This window comes from Alternaria arborescens (assembly GCF_004154835.1).
Source record: "Alternaria arborescens strain FERA 675 chromosome Unknown contig_30, whole genome shotgun sequence".
NCBI lineage: Eukaryota > Fungi > Ascomycota > Dothideomycetes > Pleosporales > Pleosporaceae > Alternaria > Alternaria arborescens.
Window position 1 is genome coordinate 324,400 of NW_021167885.1, and position 19,161 is coordinate 343,560.

Genomic DNA, 19,161 nt, shown 5'->3' on the forward strand with positions numbered 1-19,161 from the left:
GACGACGCGTGACAGGTTCCTCGAAACATGCGAGTTGCCGGTTATGCTCCGCCAGGCGGACCCAGTGATATTGTGCAGGAGTACCTCTCTCCGGACGATCCTTGGGTCGCCAATTACCAGGATTTCAAGGTACTTACTGATGCCGAGAAAAAGGACGTGATTGCGCGTGAAGCCGAAGAACATGGTCTCGAGAGGCCGAAAGGCTGGAATGTGTCTTTTCATTATAATCCGCACGTGGAGTATCATCACTTTGGCAGCTCACATCCGATGAAACCATGGCGTCTGACGCTGACGAAACAACTCGTTCTTGCGTATGGGTTGGAGTATACCATGGATCTCTTCGAGCCAAGACCAGCCAGCTTCCAGGACCTTGCTGTGTTCCACGACCGCGAATATCTAGCCTACCTCAGCAAAATCACTCCTCAGAACGCACAGCCTGAGGACCCTCAGTATATAGCGTATGGCTTTGGTGGCGAGTCGAACGACTGCCCAGTATTTGATGGACTGTGGAACTACGTATCACTTTATACGGGTGCCACAATGAGCGCTGCCTACAATCTCATCAACAACCAGTCTAATATCGCCATCAACTGGTCTGGAGGCTTACATCACGCGAAAAAGAATCTTGCCTCCGGGTTCTGCTATGTCAACGACATTGTGATAGCGATCCAAACCCTGCTCTCGCGGAATCAGCGCGTCCTGTACATTGATATCGACGTCCACCACGGCGATGGTGTGGAACAGGCGTTTGAGTCTACAGATCGTGTGTTCACGCTCTCGTACCACAAGTATGGTATCGACAAGCACGGCTACCCGTTCTTCCCAGGTACAGGAGCCATCGACGAGACGGGGCCCGCGGATCCTAGAAATCCCGGCAAGGCCCACAGCCTAAACATTCCCATCGATGATGGCATTGATGACGACCAGTACAAGTGGCTCTTCAAGACGGTTACCGGCGCAGTAATCGAAAAATACAACCCGCAAGCTATCGTCCTGCAGTCGGGTGCCGACTCTCTTGGGGGTGACCGCCTCGGTCGCTTCAACCTTAACATCAAAGCGCACGGCTATTGCGTAGAGACAGTAAAAGCTTACGGTCGTCCTCTGCTCATTATAGGCGGTGGTGGCTACACACCTCGCAATGTTGCACGGACATGGTGTCACGAAACGTCTGTCTGTGTAGGTGCAACGCTTCACAATGAGCTACCCGCCCACATACCCTACCTCCAAGCCTTCCAAGGAGCAGAGAATGGCGACGGAGTTTTGTACCCTGATCTACACAACACGAAACGTCACGACAACCTGAACTCGCAGGCTAAATTGCACAAGCTAGTCGAGCAAGCGCTAGAGAATTTGAGGTACTTGGAGGGTGCACCTAGTGTGGTCGTAGACACAAAGGGCATTCCGCTAGAAGAGCTTATGAGAGTGAGGGAGGCGATTGATCGAGAGATGGAGGAAGAGGCGGAGGACAAGGCCCGTCTCTCGGTCGAGAATAGCAGACGCAGGAAAGAGAAGAACATTGGCGGCCGAAGTGAGCGGAGATAGACTCGGAGCCGGGAAGCGTGATGCAACGACTCAACTTGATGGCGTTTAGGAAAATATTGGAGTCACGGGAGGGTGCGCTTTCGGCGATACCCATGGTACATGATTCAGACTAGGCAACAACTTGTTTGGATGCACAATGAATGTTCTGGTGAGATTCTAGAGCGTGCGCTTATCAGATGGAAGTGTATCTGCGGAGGTGACTTGGCAGGCTCCGAATTTCTCACCGATCGCAGTCCACGGGATGCGACAGGCGTAAATGGGTAGCACTTGATAAACCTTGATCCTGTCTGCAGAGTAGTCACGACGAAAGACAGAGCCGGCTAGGCCTACATGGATGACTCAGACGTCCCCTCATACGAGATTGTGCATAGCAGAGGGTGATGTTCAGCCGGTGGAATGACGTTGGGCCGGCCTTAGGCGGGCATAAGAGGTGATGGACGGTGGTTCCTCCGCAGATATGCGTGTCAAGCGGTCTGAGTCGACGACTTGTTTTCGCAAAGTCCCTGTCTTGACCGGCGTGTGCAGTGTGGGATAGCCAGACGACAAGCTTTGATTCGCCAGGCCCCACCAGGGACGTTCCGCTTCGTACTGGTGTCGTACAAAGCGATCGGAGCCTGAAGTTGGGTCAGCGCCGACAATCGACTAGGGTCTCGCCGCAAAAGTCAAGCCACACGGAGGAACGAGTGTCGAGAGCAAGAAGAGGGATTTCGGCAGAGGGAAGAGGCAGCTTCCTGTATCACTCATCCCTTATACAATGTCCGACGAGATACAGTCTAGCCAAACGTCGCCCAATGGCACCCAGAGGCTCAACGGCAGTGTCAGCGGCCCCTCACCCGGTGGAGGTGCTGGGCCGACGCCAAACCCCCGGTCGTGCGTTACCTGCCGTAGGCGCAAGGTCAAATGCGACAAAAAGAACCCGTGTTCCAACTGCGTGCGCGCCAAAATCGACTGCATCTTCCCTGGACCTGGACGCGCGCCGCGAAAGAGCAGAAAGCCACCCGATGCCGAGCTGTTGGAGAGACTGCGCCGCCTGGAGGGCGTCGTCACCAGTCTGAACGCCCAGGTCGAGGGCCACGAGCAGGAGGCGGCCGACCGCGAGAGGGAACGAAAGAACAGCGCAAGTGCAGAGGGAGGCTGTCCGAGCGGGCAGCCCCAGGTCCCATGGCCGACCAAGCAGCATGGCGCAAGAGTCGAAACCGACAACAGTGTAGAGGGCCTTGAGAACCGCTTCGGACGGCTGGTGGTGGAAAAAGGCCGGAGCCGCTACATCAACAACAGCTTCTGGGCCTCTTTGAACAACGAGGTCGAAGACCTCAAGTCGATCCTCATCGAGCCATCCGACGACGAAGATGATGCGCCCTCGCCCGAGTCGTCCAACATGTCCTCGCACCAGAGCTTCGTCTTTGGTTACAGCTCCTCCAACGTCGACATGCACGCGCTACACCCTCCCGAACAGCAAGCGCGCGAATTCTGGGACGTCTACAAGGACCACGTCGAGTCTTTGGTCAAAGTGCTCCACGTTCCCAGTTTCGAACCTGTCATCTTCGACGCTTTTGCGCATATCGACAAAGTGAGCAAGGGAATGGAAACACTCTTGTTCGCCATATACTACGGCGCAGTAACAAGCACAACCGCGGAAGTCTGTCTGGAAAGGTGGGGTGAAGATCGAAACACACTCCTTAACAAATATCGGTTTGGATTGGAACAGGCGCTGGCAAGAGCAAACTTCCTCTACTGCGACGAAGTCATCATCCTCCAATCCTTTGTCATCTTCCTCGTCTTACTGCGGCGCAACGACGACGCGCGCAAGATTTGGACTCTGACTGGCTTGGCCGTGCGCATTGCGCAGACGCTTGGTATACACCGAGATGGTAGTCATTTTGGTCTGCCGCCATTCGAGATCGAAATGCGTAGGCGCCTGTGGTGGCAGGTCTGCATCCTTGATGCGAGATCTTCGGAAGATCACGGTTGCGATCCGACCATTGTCGAAGCCCAGTTTGACACCAAGATGGTATGTCAGTTCGTCTCATGTCTACAATCACATACTAATAACTACCCTACAGCCACTTAATGTCAACGATACCGACCTGCACCCCGACATGACCGAGTTTCCCGAAGACCGCCAAGGTTTCACCGACATGACCTTCTGCCTCCTTCGCTTCGAAATCACCCACATTTTCCGCCGTATCATATACGTCCCCCCGGGCCCTAATAGATGCACGGAATATTTCTCTGGTTTGACAATTGAGCAAAAGGAGAAATGGATTAGTGATGCCCACCAGGCCATGGAAGACAAGTATCTTAAGAATTGCGATATGAGTATTCCAATCTGTTGGGTTACAGCGACTATCTCAAGGCTCATCATGAGCAAAATGTGGTTGGTTGTCTATCACCCACACCAACGAAAAGATGGAGGTGCAACATTGCCGCAAGAGACCAAAGACAAACTCTTCATCACCTCGCTTGAGAACGTCGAGTACTCTATCCTGCTCGAGACCGAAGCGCGTACCATGAAGTGGGGCTGGCTCTTCCGCACATATGTCCAGTGGCACGCCATCGCCTTCCTGCTCTCTGAATTATGCGTCCGCACCAAAGGCGAGGCTGTAGAGCGCGCGTGGAGAGCCCTGGAAGCAACTGCTGGCCGTTGGTGGTTCCCGCTCAACGATGCTTCACCACTCCGTAAAGGCCAACAAGGAACTCTTTGGAAACCGCTACGAAAACTTCTTGCAAAAGCAAGGGCAGCGCGGGAACGAGAGCTGGCCCTCGAGCGGGCTAGCCTGGCTCTCCGGAATGGGCAGTTTGCCAACAGCGCATTTGCTTTCCAAGGTCCGAATGCGCTGAATCAGGCAAATCAGTCAGTAGCCACTGCAGCTCAACACGAAACCAAGATCTTGGACAGCATGTTGCGACCTTCGGCACCGAAACTGGGTGAGATGCCCAGCGCTGAACTTCCGAGTTGGCCCAGCAGCCCTGCGCAAGCCAAGTCACGAACCAACTCGCTGCAAGATGGGAAGAGCTCGATCCAGCAACAGCCATTGCCAAACGAACAGTCAAATAGCGCAAGAGACAAGAGCGCCTCTCCTGGAAAGGAGTTTGGAGACTTGTTCGAATATGGCCTTGACAACGTGATCAACGACGTTATGGGATCCGGTGGGGTCCTCGATGGTACAGTCCTGAACTGGCCCGCATATACCCCCACGACCATGACATCTCAACCTGCTACCTCGAACACCACCTCAACACAGTCATACGGCACACACGGGATGAACCCGCCCACAGCCGCAAATGGCTATCCTACATTCGGAGATGGCATGCTTCCAACCACAAGTATGGATTTTAGCATCGATAGCAATAGCACTGCGGGTTTGAGTAATGCCAATATCAATGGCAATAGGCAGCAGCACGTTCAAGAAGCTGTCATGATGGATGATGGGGATATGGACTGGACACTTTGGGACGACATGGTGAATCAGTATGGGATTGAAGGAACCCAGACGAATCCGGCTAGTACGGCTGGCCTCGTGCCCTGGTTCTGATTGATTGTCTGTCTAAAGCATTATCTTTGACGAAGCCATGATGGGTGTTTACGGCGTTTGGGCGAGAAAGAGCTCTACTCCATCTGTTTGTGGCTTGCATTGAGCGAGGAAACGATCGTTATACCCTGTATTTGATAACATTGAAATTCTATATATTGTATAAAACCAACAACTATGCTTTTATTACTCTCGGATCTAAGCAAGAAGGATCAGTACATACCTTGATGTTAGCAGATCCCATGTTCAGATATCTAGCGGCGACCACGCAGGGATGCGGCAGGGATAAGGCGCATGTATTACCACGTGGAGGCTCTGATTGCGTTGGTGCTGCTCTTGGTATCGATAACCTGAGCTTCACCGCTTGCCAGCGGCTTATACCCCGCGTATGTCGACTCTCACATACATGCTATGCTGCATTTCGCTGTACATGCTTGAACGACAACACCACAGTGTGTACGAATAATTTGCGCTCAAGAGCAGTACAGTATCTTGCGACGTGCGGTGGTTGTTTCCCGGCTGTGAACAAACGGTTAAAGAGGCGGAATCTCAACAAGCTGCTGTACTAGTCAGGTGCACCCGAGTATTTGGTCGCGAAGTGCCAATCACTTGGTGCTATAAGAAGTGGTTCGTGGGACGAAAAGATATCTAGAAGTCGAGGTACAGCTTTGTGGACTCATCCGTCGCACGTCTCGACCCCGTTCCAAATTTGTTTTGACTGCATTTTCTCATATCTGTACAAGTACCTGATCCGGTCGTCGCCTCCACAAGGTATCTTTCGGAAACGAACTCGAAGGCATTACATCATGTCCTCAGTAACACCGACACCTCAGGACTCCGGTCTTCCTGCACCCGCAACGCCATATCGATCCTCGTCATTACTATCAAACACTTCTTCCTCGTCAAAACCGACTATACTACATCTTGGTGACGATATCCGATGGAATCATGAATTATATGCTAAGCTAAATGACACGTTCAACATTGTACGAACACACTCAATGGGAAGGGAAGAGTTCATGAAAGCGTTGAAAGAGAAAAGATGGGGTGATTTTGTAGGAATGTACCGTCCCTTCTGGAACACAGGAGGAGAAATGGGGAATTGGAATAAAGAGCTCATCGACCTCCTTCCCACCTCTTGCAAGATCTACGCCTCAGCTGGCGCAGGCTTCGACTGGGTCGACGTCCAATACCTCGCCTCGCACGGCACCATATACTGTAATAGTGCATCTGCCTGCACTGAATCCGTTGCCGATGCCGCCATCGTCCTCATCCTATCTTGCTTTCGCGCAATCACCTGGTCCTTCCTTGCAGCACGTTCCTGTGATCATGATCAATTCCGCAACGCAAACCAGAACATTGCGGCTGTGACGCACAATCCCAATGGCGGTACGCTCGGTATCGTGGGTCTTGGTCGAATCGGTATGCGAGTTGCAGAGAAGGCGGCCCGCGCTTTCGAGATGAAGATTGCATACTACGATGTTGTCAGAATGTCGGATAGGGAGAAGGGGATTGGTGCAAGGTGGTGCGAAACACTTGAGGAGCTTCTGTCCACATCAGACTGTGTGTTACTTGCTACGCCGTTTTCGGGGGAGACGCTACTTTCTGCAAAGGAGTTTAGCCAGTTTAAACATGGGGCGAGACTTGTTAATATTGCGAGGGGGAAGCTAGTGGATGAGGAGGCGCTCAATGTTGCGTTGGATAATGGGACAATTTCGGCGGCTGGGCTCGACGTTCATGCCAATGAACCATATGTCAATAAGAGGTTGGCAGAGAGAAGTAATGTTATGGTGTTAAGCCATACAGCTGGAGCGAGTGTAGAGAGCCATGTTGGGTTTGAGAGATTGGGTATGGAGAACTTGCTTGGATGGTTGGAGAAGGGGGAGAGTGGTTGTTTGAGTGCAGTAAATCTGGCGTGGTTGAAGAGGCAGGAATGAAAGTTGTTGCCAACTTAATGGCGTTACTAGTAGATGTGAGTATGTAGATATGGGATAGGGTGTGTATGGATTTAGATCTGGTGATGTTCGCTCGTATTGATGTTCTCAGCCAGCATATCAAGACTTATTCAAGAATCTCTGTCACACTTCTAGACTAGTATAAAAGTTTGACCTTGTTCTTTCCTTTTTTCTCCTACAACCACGCCACACGGTCTACTGCGTCGCTGCTACTACGGAGACTTTCGCCAGCATGACTCACCTGCCCCCCATAAATCTCGTTGGTCTTATCAACAGATACGCTCCAGCTCAAGCGTCTATCTTGCAGCAACTGGAGATCCGAGATATCATATCCTTATCTCGTGTGTGTAAGAAATTGAGTCACGTCTACAGCACCACAATCAAAACTCAGTACAACATCAATAATGGCTTGAGGCGGTTCTTCAATTCACCAATCGAATTCCGAAACGTGCAAGCGGAAACTGATGCCATCATCTGCAACAGCACCGCACTCTACTTCTTTCTTCGTAGACCCTTCACAGGAATTTCGATATTTGTGGGCAAAGGAACATCTGCTACAAGGATGCTCGATTACCTCAAGGAAGATGGTTGGCATGAGGTTGGAGAAACTGTAGCGCATGAGAAGTACGACGGGGTAGGCTTTGCTATGTGCTGATCCAAATCCAAGGTTGACGACGAATAGTTACATTATTTCGACAAGCATGCTGCTATCTGCCCTAACAGGGTAAGGAGGAATGAGACAGATAATTGGAATCCCTGCTTCTGTCCCCATCTGTGTCTTGGGGCCACATGCGAGTCTGCGCTTTCCACTGCGCTGTTCGATCCACACGTCACAGAAGCACTCAACATCATAACGTGGTCACACGCGTATTCACTTCTACCGTATACAACTTTCATCCTCAAACGCTCCTTTCTCTTAGAGAATGCAGTCAATCGTTCTCCGCAACGTCTGGGACAGGTATTGCGGTCTAAGAAGCATATCCTCGATCTACCAACTGAGCCTCTAGACCTTCGAGATGCACAAAATGCAAATCCGACTGCACTTTCACCTCCAGCTCTCTCGAGGCAGCTAGTGTCCCGTGTAGACCACGGCCATCGGCGCATGGGAGATAGACATACATGGACGATAGCTTTGGGTACTGACGGAATTCGTCAACCGACTAAATCCACCATCCCAATCACCTACGCGAGCTTCCGGATCATACCTGAGCCCAACCCTCCACCCATCGAAGACAACCATGGAAGACTTCGAGACACACCATCCTACTACTATGTTCTCTTTAATTCCGTCGCTGCCCCATGTTTGAAGTACGAGTATCTTGTCGATCCTACCGATGGTGGAAACCCTGCTTGTAGCATTGTTGCAAGACGGTACAAGGAGATTAGTTTTACACAGATAGAGGCATTGGAAGATGTAGAGAAGCCACCACGTTGGACATCAAATGGTTCGACTAGCTTGAGACATGGGTGGGGAAAGTTTGGCTGCGAGGTACCTGTCAGTTGGAAGTGGTACGATGATGAGGTTGAGGAATTGTTGAGGTCGCGATGGGATAGGGATAGCCCGCTGGAGGGACGGCTGATATAGATGATGGTTTCTCGACTGAGAGCCTAATGTTAAGGGGTTTGCTAGTAAACATCTACCGTGTGCAAAGACAAGTGTGCTGATTGCAACGTCTGGCGTTTCAGAATAATCAGGCGAGTGAACACCCTGATCATACAACGCTTTTGAAACTGAGTATGAGATGGGGAGCAATAGCTGCATGGAGACATCATGGCAAAGATGCATTCAAGAGTTTACAATCAGTCGCACCAATTCAGCATTCCGTCATTTGACACTCCAAATCAATACCTTCTCTCTTCCTTTCCATCTAAACCGTCAAGATTCCACCTGTGCAATCCTAACCTGGACCATCGGTCCGTCTCTCCCAAATCCAAGTGCATCCCACATCTGAAATTCATCAGATCTTTCTCTTCCAATACCCAATCCTGGCTTCCCACCTCCAGACTCGGGCTCATCAGGGGCCAATCGTAGGTCGAAGCGCCAGAGTAAATGTGCCAGTGTCAACTTCAATTGCAAGTATGCCAGGTTCCTGCCACTGCACATCCTACTGCCAATGCTGAACGGGAAAAATGCCCTTCGGGCCAAGACGATGGAGGAAGCGGGATTGGAAGGCGACTCGATCCAGCGTTCGGGTAAGAAAGCAAACGGTGCAGGGAAATGGGTGGGATCGTTATGTAGAGCATACATTGGTACGCCTACTGTTGTGCCAGCCGGAATGTGAACGCCATCGATCTCCATACCTCCGTCTAAGACGATGCGTGGAAGATGGCTGGGTACCGGCGCGGTGCGACGAAGGGTCTCTTCGATGACAGCGTAGAGGTAAGTGCAGTGATTTAGTACCGGACCATTGATAATTTCGGAAGGCGAGGTAAAGGATGATCTTATCTCTTGAGTAACTCCGCGGAGTGCATCCGGATTTCGCACCAGGTAGAAGATAGCTCCGGCAAGGACCCCACTGAAAGGATCCGCCCCAGCGTTCATCAGATTGAGACTCTCAGTACCGAGGTCTGCTGTCGAAGGATGCCAATCAGTTTTCTTGTCCTTTGCTGTGACTAGATGCGAAAGGAAATCTACTCGTTGGGAATTACTATCTCTCTCTGCCTTAACTTTCGATTGTTGTAATTGAACTTGGGTGGCACCATAATCGATCAAGCGGTTATTGTCTGTAACAGATTTACCGCCTAGTGCCTCGAATAATCTGGTTCGTAAGATAGGCCGTACGATAAGTGCTGGAGGCAGATACGATATCTGTTATTCGAAATTAGCCCTAAGAGTAGCGGTATCCCAGTGTGGAGAGAACTCGTACCCAGTACATCAACATGCTAGCTGGTAAAACTGAGCTGGCCAACGGCCTAAACATTTCTTTTTGCACCGTCTCAAAACTGCTTCCAAACACGAGTGCCCCCATGATATCAAATCCGAGGTATGTGCTCAGCTCGCTAGCATTCCATTTCTCTCCCCAGTCAGCATTGCTTTCTTCTTTACAGTCTTGCCTGAAACTCCTTAAAGTCTCGCAAAACCGTTCTACGATACCACGCACCGTCTGCTCATTTGCATTTAGACTCTCAGGCGAAAAAATAGGACCCATCCACCTCCTCTTTGCTGCATGTTTGTCCTTACTTGTTTCTGTGAAGCTGCTATACGTTCCAGCAGCTATATCGAAAGTTTTGTACCACTCTCCTTTCTTCACATTGGCGTTGCGCGGGGCGTAAATAGTATGGAGTGCAGACGCAGTATTGAAGGAAAGCGCGTTAGGAGAGATCCGAACCACAGGACCATATTTCTGATGATCGAGGAGGTGGCAGATGTGACGATTGCCGATATAGGCCTGCCAGAGGAGAGGCCATCCGCTTATCTTGTAGGACAGAGGACCGGGGAATGAGGATAAGGGGTGAAAGTAGACGCGATAGATACATAGAAAAGTGATCTGGAGATACATTAGTACAGCATAGACATAGATATTGGCTGAGATAATCACGTAGACGCCCAAGGTAACAACAGCATACTCAGCATTCTGTACCGTAATTAGACTGAAAACGGTGCTAATCATTGTGATTCAATAGACCGAGAGAAGTGTCGACTAAGAGAAGGAAGAGAGTGTTCAAGTTCATCTATATCAGCTCCAAATTGACATATTGTTGACGACCGCGCTTAGCACCATTACGTCTTCGTGCTGACAATCGTGATACCGTTCTCCAGGATGTAATGCATGTCATCGCGTTAGACCCTCGCAACTTCATCAGATAGTGGTCGTTTGTGCGACGCAAACACCCCGCGTCGCTGCCCGAAGAGGGAGGTGCGGGGTCCCGCTTGCAGGAGGTGCGCATCTCCTATCAACAACTTAGAACCCCTACCAACCGAATAGCCAATCTTTAACGCAGTTCGAGTTAGGACTTTAACCTTAGCATTACTGATGCCGCGCGAATTGTCATCCAGCGGAAAGCGACCTCTAAAGCCTGCGGTGAATCCGATGACGTCAACTTCTGCTTCTTCAGCTGTAACAGACAAGGGAGACTTGGCATTTACTCTCGAGAACAGAAAAAGCAAGGGTATGTTCATCACTTCAAGAGCTGAGTGCGATACTAAGCTACCAAACAGTCACAACTTTCAACCCTCTCCTCACGCCATCGCCGTTGCTAGAACCAAAGGTCCTGGAGCGCAAAACTAAAATGCTAGCCCATCGGTAGAAACTCTGATGCCATCACTAAAGCCGGACGTACTTTGAGTAGACGACTTAGAAGACTTCGCAAAGCTGTATATAAGTTTGTAATTTACATCAACTTGATCGTTGTCAATAGGTTATAACCCATGCACCGTATACGAGGAAAAAACCGAACAGGTATAGATACAACAAGCTTTACCTTGCAGCCTATATTATCTTCTAATTAGAAAACGTATAAAGGTTATGTCAGGCCTGGCTGATGATATATACTATCCTGCACCATGATCAGTAGTTCACTGATCATACGTACCTTTTTGGTTGCATAGCGTAGTGGTGCAGGGCTGCGTTCTGACAGGTTAATAATATTGTAGTCTTCTAGGTTTTTAATCTATATCTATATACTCTTAATATGCTCTTTTATAGTAGGAAGGAGTACTCTTAAAGGGGAGGTTTTGTTTTTTCTCTTTAATACGGTGCATGTTTTAGAGTGCAATACATAAGATCGGCTTTAGCGACAGCACTGGAGAGGAAATGCGAACAAGCTTAAATCAAAACGAATCAGCGAACTCTTTGGACACGTCGACAATATAACTCAAAGTAGCACTTGCATTTCGCTTATAACATTATAATACACTATGCACATTTTTGACTAAATCTCAATCATCGCCCATTCTCCACTTTCCATGCAGTTGATCATGTGATGCAAAAACGCCAACCCTTAGGAACTCCGTGAGATGGTATAAGCCTCCTCAATGCACCCCTTCTTTTTTGTACACTAATCCACCTACTCAAACTGGTTCTCGCGATCAACCCAGACGTCTTCCAACTCGGCAAAGTTATGGAAATGCAGTGGTCGATGTATACTGTCGTAAAAGCGGACAGGCGTATCGAGACGCACGTGAACTGGCTTCTTTTCCACAGAACCGAATGTGCTACCCATGAAGCTGTAGTTCCAAATGCCGTTATCTGGCACCAGGAAGTAGCCTCGGATTTTGTCTGACAGCAGCAACTGGCACTTCTCGCCAAAGCTGGTGCTGAAACCTGTCGGGTTGTCGGACATGGTGTCCTTGTTCTCAGCACCCCATTTGTAGCCGTTCGGGGTGAGAGCCCAGGCAGCGAGTGAAACGGAACCAGGGGTGAAGGAGACGGTCATAGAGACAGTCTTCTTGTCCCAACTGGCGTGCTGGTTCATGAGGCGAGCGTGCTGGGTAACATCACTGGCTTGCATGTATGGTGGCTCGTTACCACTGACAGTGTGAATAATTCCCAGAGGCTCAAGGTTATCGAGGTACTCATGTCTGGGCAATTCCTTGGGAAGCTGAACATCCCGGGTGTTTCCGACTTGAGGAATCATGACAATCGTGCTAATCTCCTTGACCTGGTCGTTGTCTGGCGGTGACCTTCCGTACAGGTAACCAGCAACCTGGACACGGAGGTCGGCGATGGTGATGAAGCGCTTCAGCACATTCTTGGGCATGACGTAAGTAAAGTGGCCCTCTTCCTTGACATCCTCAGAGTTGATGTAGATGTTATTAGCACGAGTGCGCAAGTTGGAAGTGGCCACGGCCCTCGTCCGCCACTCAGTCTTGGAAGCAAACGACGCCTGTTCGTATTGCGACGTAGTTGTGACAACCATCTCCTCACCGTGGATGTTTTGGGTCTTGGTCGTCACAGCAGTCAACTGTTGTTGCTCTTCTTGCTGCTTGTCGATTTCGGCAGCTTGCTGACGTTGCATTGAAGGTGCAGAGATCTCCATACCGAGGATAATGTCACGGACTTCACTGCTGGTGAGCGATGAAGTGTTGACGTTGTTCTTCTTTCCGTAGTCAAGCAGGATGAGATCTCGCAGTTGTACCTCGACCTTGATCCAGTCTTCGTCAGCTAGTGAGGGCCAGATGTGATGCTCTTGCGTGATAACGGTCTTATCTGGCCGCAGCAGTAGCTTGGTCTTGTCCTGGTTGACGTGCAATGCACGCAAAATAAGGATCAAACGGGAGAAGGCGGTGTACGAAGAGATCGTCTTGAGCCATTCGTCGTACAAGTTGAAGAGCACCATCTGAGGTCCGGTCGCTCGAAGAATCATGTCACCAAGCTTTTCGACCTTCATAGCAGCCTGGAAGGGGAGTTGCAACTCCGAGGCACGGATGGAGATGTTGGGGAAATCAAGCAAATGCACCTCGAGAGGATCGAGCAGACCCTTACGGGTCACGATAAGCTGCTTCGGCTGCTCTTCCACAGGCAGAGATCGGATGAGAGCCGCCACTTCTTCAGCAGTCTTCCACTTCGCCAATTGACCAAGACGCTTCTGACCAGCCCAGACACTCGTGTGGATAATCTTCAAGAACAGTTGTCCAGTGCGAGGGTTGAAGATGAAGATGGCACCGTTGATAGGCTTGGTCGTCAAGTTACCTTCGAAGGTCTTGTGGATTGTTACACGATAGACGTTGGTGTCGTCGATAAACAATTGGATCTGGTTGCTGAACAGTTCAGAGTAATTCTGCGAGTTGAGGAACTCTTGAGAACTCTCTGACGCGTACAGCTGAAGACCCTTCCTGATACGCTCACGAAGGACGTAAAGGGCAGGGTTGGCCTTCATGACCTTAGCCATTGCTTGCTGAACGAGCTGTTTGAGACCAGGGAAGTATTGTCCGTACGCTGAGTACAGGTTGTAGGCCAGATCGATACCAATCATAAGACCTGTAGCAGACGGGTAGATACTCATGCTATCCTGAGTGTAGTCAAGGTACTTGGCGCGTACGTATCGCTCGATGTCATGAGAATCGTAGTCACCATATCGCAGTTGGACGTCTATCCAGAACTTGTTCGTTGTGGTAGCGCTCATGGTATCCTTGGTGTCGTAAAGCATAGACGGCGGTGAGACACTCCACTTGTGGCTGGCGAAAAGCAGGATGTCAGCGCAAGAGCTGTTCATCTTGTACGACTTTCGGGGATGGATAGTCTCCTTCTGGACAGTCTCGATACCAAGAGCTTCGAGCTCCTGGTCGAAGACCTGACACAAGTCCATGACAACCGACTCGTGAATCTTCTGCCACAAATGGGCTCGGAAGATTTGAATGAGCGAGATCTTGAGTGTGGGGATCTTTCCGTGCAAGAAGATACCCGTAAGATCCAGTTGGACCTGGAAACCGACATAGACGTTGGCGCGGTTGATGGTTGGTGACCACCAAAGAGTAAAGCGACGGTTGGGAATCTGGTTAAGACCGGAACGTTGGGCGTTGGTAAGCTTCTTGAACTTCATCGACTCTTCGAAACCTGATGCCTTTTCCCAGAAGAGGCCTTCCCACGATGGGAAAGCCGTCGCCTTGAACAATGTGTGCTCCAGGATGGTTTCAACACCACCCAAGGCCTGGATAACATCTGTTCTGTATGCGTTCAAATTCCAGAGCTTACCGTCGTGGCGTTGGCTTGTCCACCAGAAGGGGTTGCTCTTCATGTGTTGGTAAATCTTGAACTCCGTACGTGCGCGGAAACCCTTGTCAAAACTGAGAGTGGAACGGTCCTTCTGGAACAGTGTGTTGATACGAGGAAGACCACGGTCCCAGCTGTCCTCCAGATCCTCCAAGGTTAGTCGTCGGTTCTGTTGTTGTGCCTCTTGGCGTTTCTGGGAATATTCCATCCACACACGCTGGGAGTCGACGAACTCGGACTCCCAAGGGATGATGTACCGGAAGATGTTAGGAATGAGAGTCTCTTCATCGTGCGACATACCGGCACGGTAGTGAGTAACACCAGTGTCAGTCTGCTTTGACCATCGCTTGTCGCTGGTGGGGATGAGGATATGGGATCCGGAGATCATACCTAGACCACCCAACTCTTTCGGTGTGTAGAACACGGCAGGAGGGAAACGAGACGGCATCTTTGAGTTAAGACCAATCTTCACACGCGTCTGGATCTTGGTCTCGCACTTGACGATGGTATCAAGTAGATTGACAGTGGAGACGGCGGCCTCACGGTAGTAAGTGAAGAGCGCGATGAGAGTCGTGTTCCACTTGTTGGCAATCTTCGTGAATGTAGTGGATCCAGACGACATGAGGATTTGCCTAATGCGGTTGTTGAACTTTTGAATGTCTTCCTCGGTGACCTGCAAGAAAGCATCTGCGGTACGCTCCTTGGTAGAGTTGTCGACGAGCGACCATACACTGTCCTTAACAGGGAATTCGCCAGTCAAGTTGCGGATCTTGGGCAAGATGCGGACTTCAAAGCCATTCATCGAGAAGAGCAGGTTGGGGTTGTCACGACTGTAAACACTAGCGAAAGTGTCGTCCCACTCAATCGTGGTTACTGACCGCGGTAGACGGTTCTTGAGATCCCAAAAGACTGCACGACCCAGGTTGACATCGTGACGCATCAGTCGCATCCTAAAATCACGTGGCCAGCACTTCTTGTTCTTATACCCGATAACGTTTTCGAAATTAGGGTCCGGGTTCTCGGTCAAGAAACGCTGAATCAGATCGCGCGACTCATCAGCGGTGAACCTGAAGAAGACCCAGATACGATCAATGTACCTGGTGTACAATCGGATCGGGTGGCGGACCTCAGTTTCCTTGTCCTTGAACTGTAGGAAATCGTTCGGGCTTTCTGGTGCCCCAGCAATCTCGTTCGCACGCTGCAAACCTAGAAGGAGGATATCCAGCACGAGACCATAGAACTGGAAGACGAATCCGGAGAATTGTAGACCACGGATCATACCGTAGGCGTTGACGTGGTTCATGTCCTTGTAGTTGAGCTGCACGTTATTCTTCGCCGTGATGTAGTCTGCCAAATTGTGGTCCATGATGAGACGCAACAAACGGTTCAACATGGTTAAATCAATCTTCTCGTAGACCTTTGACAGCTGAGTCTCAATCATGACGTTACACTCTCCATCTTGAGTCTCCCAGACCTTGTCAAGGTTATTAATACCCTGTGCCCACTTGTATGTCAGGAGAGGCGGAACCTCAGAGTCTGAGGGTTTGATCCAGGCTGGGAACAGATGCCGTTGATCAGCTTGGTACCACAGGTATTGGTCAAGGTAAGCATCAGTGATCTTCTCCATGGGCTCGATGTCGTAGACCGGGTTGATGTTGCTGTAGTTGTCGTTCATGTCGATTCCAACCTCCTTGAAAGCACGCTGGGTAAGTAGGAAGCGCTTGATACGCGCCAGAGTAGTACCCGGAGAATCGTAAGCCTGCTCGATGAGTGCCAATTCTTCACGCTGACTCTGATTGAGTCTACCCTTGACAGAGTACGCTTCTCTAAGGCGCTCTAATGCTAAGATGAGAATCTTGGTGTCGTGCTTGTAAGAGACACTAGGGAAGGGGATTGGTTGGAACTTCCTTGCCTCCAGCCAATGTACCATAGTCGTGTAGATGGCAACAGCCTCTTCGGAAGAGACGTAAGGACCGTCCTTCATGTAGTTGTGCTGCCGCTCCTGTTCAGCCTTGAGCCACAGACGCGTCAATCGTCCCAGGTTCTTTTTGGCCACAGTCTTGTCAACTGTAGCGCCGCGTCGAATACGCTCACGGTTGTAGTGTGCGACTGAGATCCACCAGTCTGCCTTGCTCTTGACGTAACGCAGAATGATGTTCTCGATCGGCGCTGGCAAACCGGGTACCTTCCAGGGGATGTTACTCTTCCAGCAACGCCATGCTTCAGACAGGTGCTGCAGAACAGTGTTGACCTTGTTTTGCTTGATTCCCTCAGGCATCATATCCATGAGATCACTCATGACCGCAGCGCGGAGCTCCAAGTCAAAGTGCGATTCAACACGCTGCTTTGTGACAGTCTTCGCAACACCCTTGCTATGTCTGCCTTCGAATTGACGGGAGAGCAAGTTACCAAGCCAGCGCTCCAGCAGAGGAATGATACCGCGCATGAAGAACAACCAGACTCTCCAAGCAGGGGCCCAGAAACCACAGCCCGGTCCCTTACCAACGGGGCCAGAGTTGAATCGGTAGTAAATCAGATGCTTCAGGTCCTTGCAAGAACGAATCTGGTGCATCAGCTTGTACTTGTATCGGTACATGCCAGTCAGTTGACCGACGTGGTTGAAGGCATAGAGGATACCATCAGCAAGTTGGAAAGCGTCGATGTTGCCTAGACGGTACTGGACTTGGGCATCAACGATGAGCTTGGTCAACCTCAGAATCTCACGCATAAGATGGAAAGCGTTTCCGAAACGCGACTTCTTGCGCTCTTTGGTGGTGAGCGTCTTGACAGGCTTCAGATTGAAGTTGTAATCAAGATGCAGGTACGTCAAGTTCTTCCGGTGAATAAGCAGGTTCAACATGTTGTAACCTTGTCGGCAGACCTGCAGACCCGCTTCAACCCAATCAATCTTGGTCTGTTGGAAGAACTTGGTGCTCTTCAGCGTCCGCATCAGATTCTGCTTATTTTGTGCTTGTGGTGGCTTCTTGTGCAACTCGTTCAAGACAAAAGTCTTTAGCAACTTCTGGTACGAGACCCGGACCTTGACGGGCTGACCTGCAGGAACGTGTTCAAGGTACCACTGCTTGACTAGAGGTACGTCTTGTGCTCGCACCATGCGACCTGATCGTTTGTCGAATGGGTGGGGTGCCCACCAAAGTGCGATGGCTGAAGCAGTTTCTGAAGTGGAGAGCTCCTCATCGGCCATGAAAGGTTCCATCTCTTCTGGCATCTGGAAGTCATCCTCGTCGTCCTCGTCGTCTTCGCCAAAGACCATATCCTCATGGCTTACAGAGATGTTCTTCGGAGCAACAGCTCTGGAAGAGATGGGGTTGATTCCAGGATCGAAGTAGAAAGCTGGCAGATCCGGGTCCTCAGCACGAACGTATACGACCTGCGGGTGAGAATACCAAGCCAGCTTGACACTTCGCGGCAGGGAGTTGTATAGATATGGGTATGAAACACGGTACTCGGTACGGATGGGAGATCGGAAAATGATGCGATCAATGGCGTTAAACTCGCCAAAGTCCTCGTCGTTCGGGTCGATGTCCTTGTACAATGGCTCGAAGCGGGGTCCTCCGGGTATCGCAACGTTGAGTGCCTTTGCTGTCTGGAAGCTGTCTATGTCAAACATGTGGAAGTAGTTCTTGTCCACAATGTCGCTCAGGAGCTGCTTGCTGAGACGGTATAACGTTGCCATCTGAGGCAGGTCCAAGTTCCATGTCTCATAGCTCGGTCCATTGACATGTGGAGTATCGAGAAGCGCCCGGTGCTCGTAGAACCACTCGTATACGGGGCTGTCTTCGTCCTCGTCGAGCTCCAGCTGAATAGGCTCCAGGGGCTCAACATCTTCAATGTTCTCCGAGTATGATAGAGGCGGCTCTTCGTCGTCAAATGGCGGGAAGCGCATGCGCTTGAAATGTCGGCGATCGCTCTTCTCCTTTCTCATAGCTAACCACATAGCTGCCCATTGAGCATGAAAGACAGGTTCAATCACACGAGGGACCTCGTTGACTAGTGTCAGGCATCCATTGGTGTGGTAGAGGACTTTTACATCGCGTCTACTCTCCCAAGGCATGGGCATGTTCTCCAGAAGCTTGAGAACGGCATGTGGCATGAACTTGAGGGCACCGAGATAGCTTCGCTTGTCCGTGGTGAATTTCTTCTGGGACACGTCTCCAATATCTCTGAACACCTTGCGCAGATGCTCCGGGGGTAGGTCCGCCTTTTGTGTCTCGACGTAGCCTGCCTTGCGCTTCTCGCCAAATCTCTGGCGCTGTTGCCGTAACCAGTCCTTCTTCTTCTGTGCAAACTTGGCGACTTGCGGGTCGATGGGTGGTCGCATGCCAGGCGGGCCTACAGCAGTGCCTGGTGGTCCAGGAGGGGGCGGCGGCGGCGGCGGCGCATATCCAGAACCTGGGGGACCTGGGGGAGGAGGTGGTGGCGGCGCGAATCCAGAGCCCGGAGGCCCCGGTGGTGGTG

At 50.8% G+C, this 19,161-nt stretch overlaps 6 protein-coding genes across 6 annotated transcripts; 4 read left to right on the top strand and 2 right to left on the bottom strand.

Moving 5' to 3' along the window:
* Positions 1-27: 27 nt before the first annotated feature.
* On the top strand, positions 28-1,542 carry AA0111_g9941 (putative histone deacetylase; the record flags this gene model as incomplete). The annotated part of the gene is made up of 1 exon (XM_028656557.1): positions 28-1,542. The coding sequence occupies one exon, from the start codon at positions 28-30 to the stop codon at positions 1,540-1,542; it is 1,515 nt and encodes a 504-aa protein (XP_028502475.1).
* A 754-nt stretch (positions 1,543-2,296) lies between these two features.
* AA0111_g9942 (Bikaverin cluster transcription factor) lies at positions 2,297-5,078 on the top strand (the record flags this gene model as incomplete). Its single annotated transcript, XM_028656558.1, has 2 exons — positions 2,297-3,553; positions 3,606-5,078. The coding sequence occupies 2 exons, from the start codon at positions 2,297-2,299 to the stop codon at positions 5,076-5,078; spliced, it is 2,730 nt and encodes a 909-aa protein (XP_028502476.1).
* Positions 5,079-5,881: 803 nt separating this feature from the next.
* AA0111_g9943 (hypothetical protein) lies at positions 5,882-7,012 on the top strand (the record flags this gene model as incomplete). Its single annotated transcript, XM_028656559.1, has 1 exon — positions 5,882-7,012. The coding sequence occupies one exon, from the start codon at positions 5,882-5,884 to the stop codon at positions 7,010-7,012; it is 1,131 nt and encodes a 376-aa protein (XP_028502477.1).
* Positions 7,013-7,262: 250 nt separating this feature from the next.
* Positions 7,263-8,615, top strand: AA0111_g9944 (hypothetical protein; the record flags this gene model as incomplete). The annotated part of the gene is made up of 2 exons (XM_028656560.1): positions 7,263-7,664; positions 7,713-8,615. 2 exons carry the CDS (start codon positions 7,263-7,265, stop codon positions 8,613-8,615), a joined length of 1,305 nt encoding a protein of 434 aa, XP_028502472.1.
* A 291-nt stretch (positions 8,616-8,906) lies between these two features.
* On the bottom strand, positions 8,907-10,641 carry AA0111_g9945 (hypothetical protein; the record flags this gene model as incomplete). Its single annotated transcript, XM_028656561.1, has 2 exons — positions 8,907-9,839; positions 9,898-10,641. 2 exons carry the CDS (start codon positions 10,639-10,641, stop codon positions 8,907-8,909), a joined length of 1,677 nt encoding a protein of 558 aa, XP_028502473.1.
* A 1,396-nt stretch (positions 10,642-12,037) lies between these two features.
* AA0111_g9946 (Pre-mRNA-processing-splicing factor 8) lies at positions 12,038-19,161 on the bottom strand (the record flags this gene model as incomplete). Its single annotated transcript, XM_028656562.1, has 1 exon — positions 12,038-19,161. A coding segment is annotated over one exon (7,124 nt), but the record flags the coding sequence as incomplete, so codon positions are not given.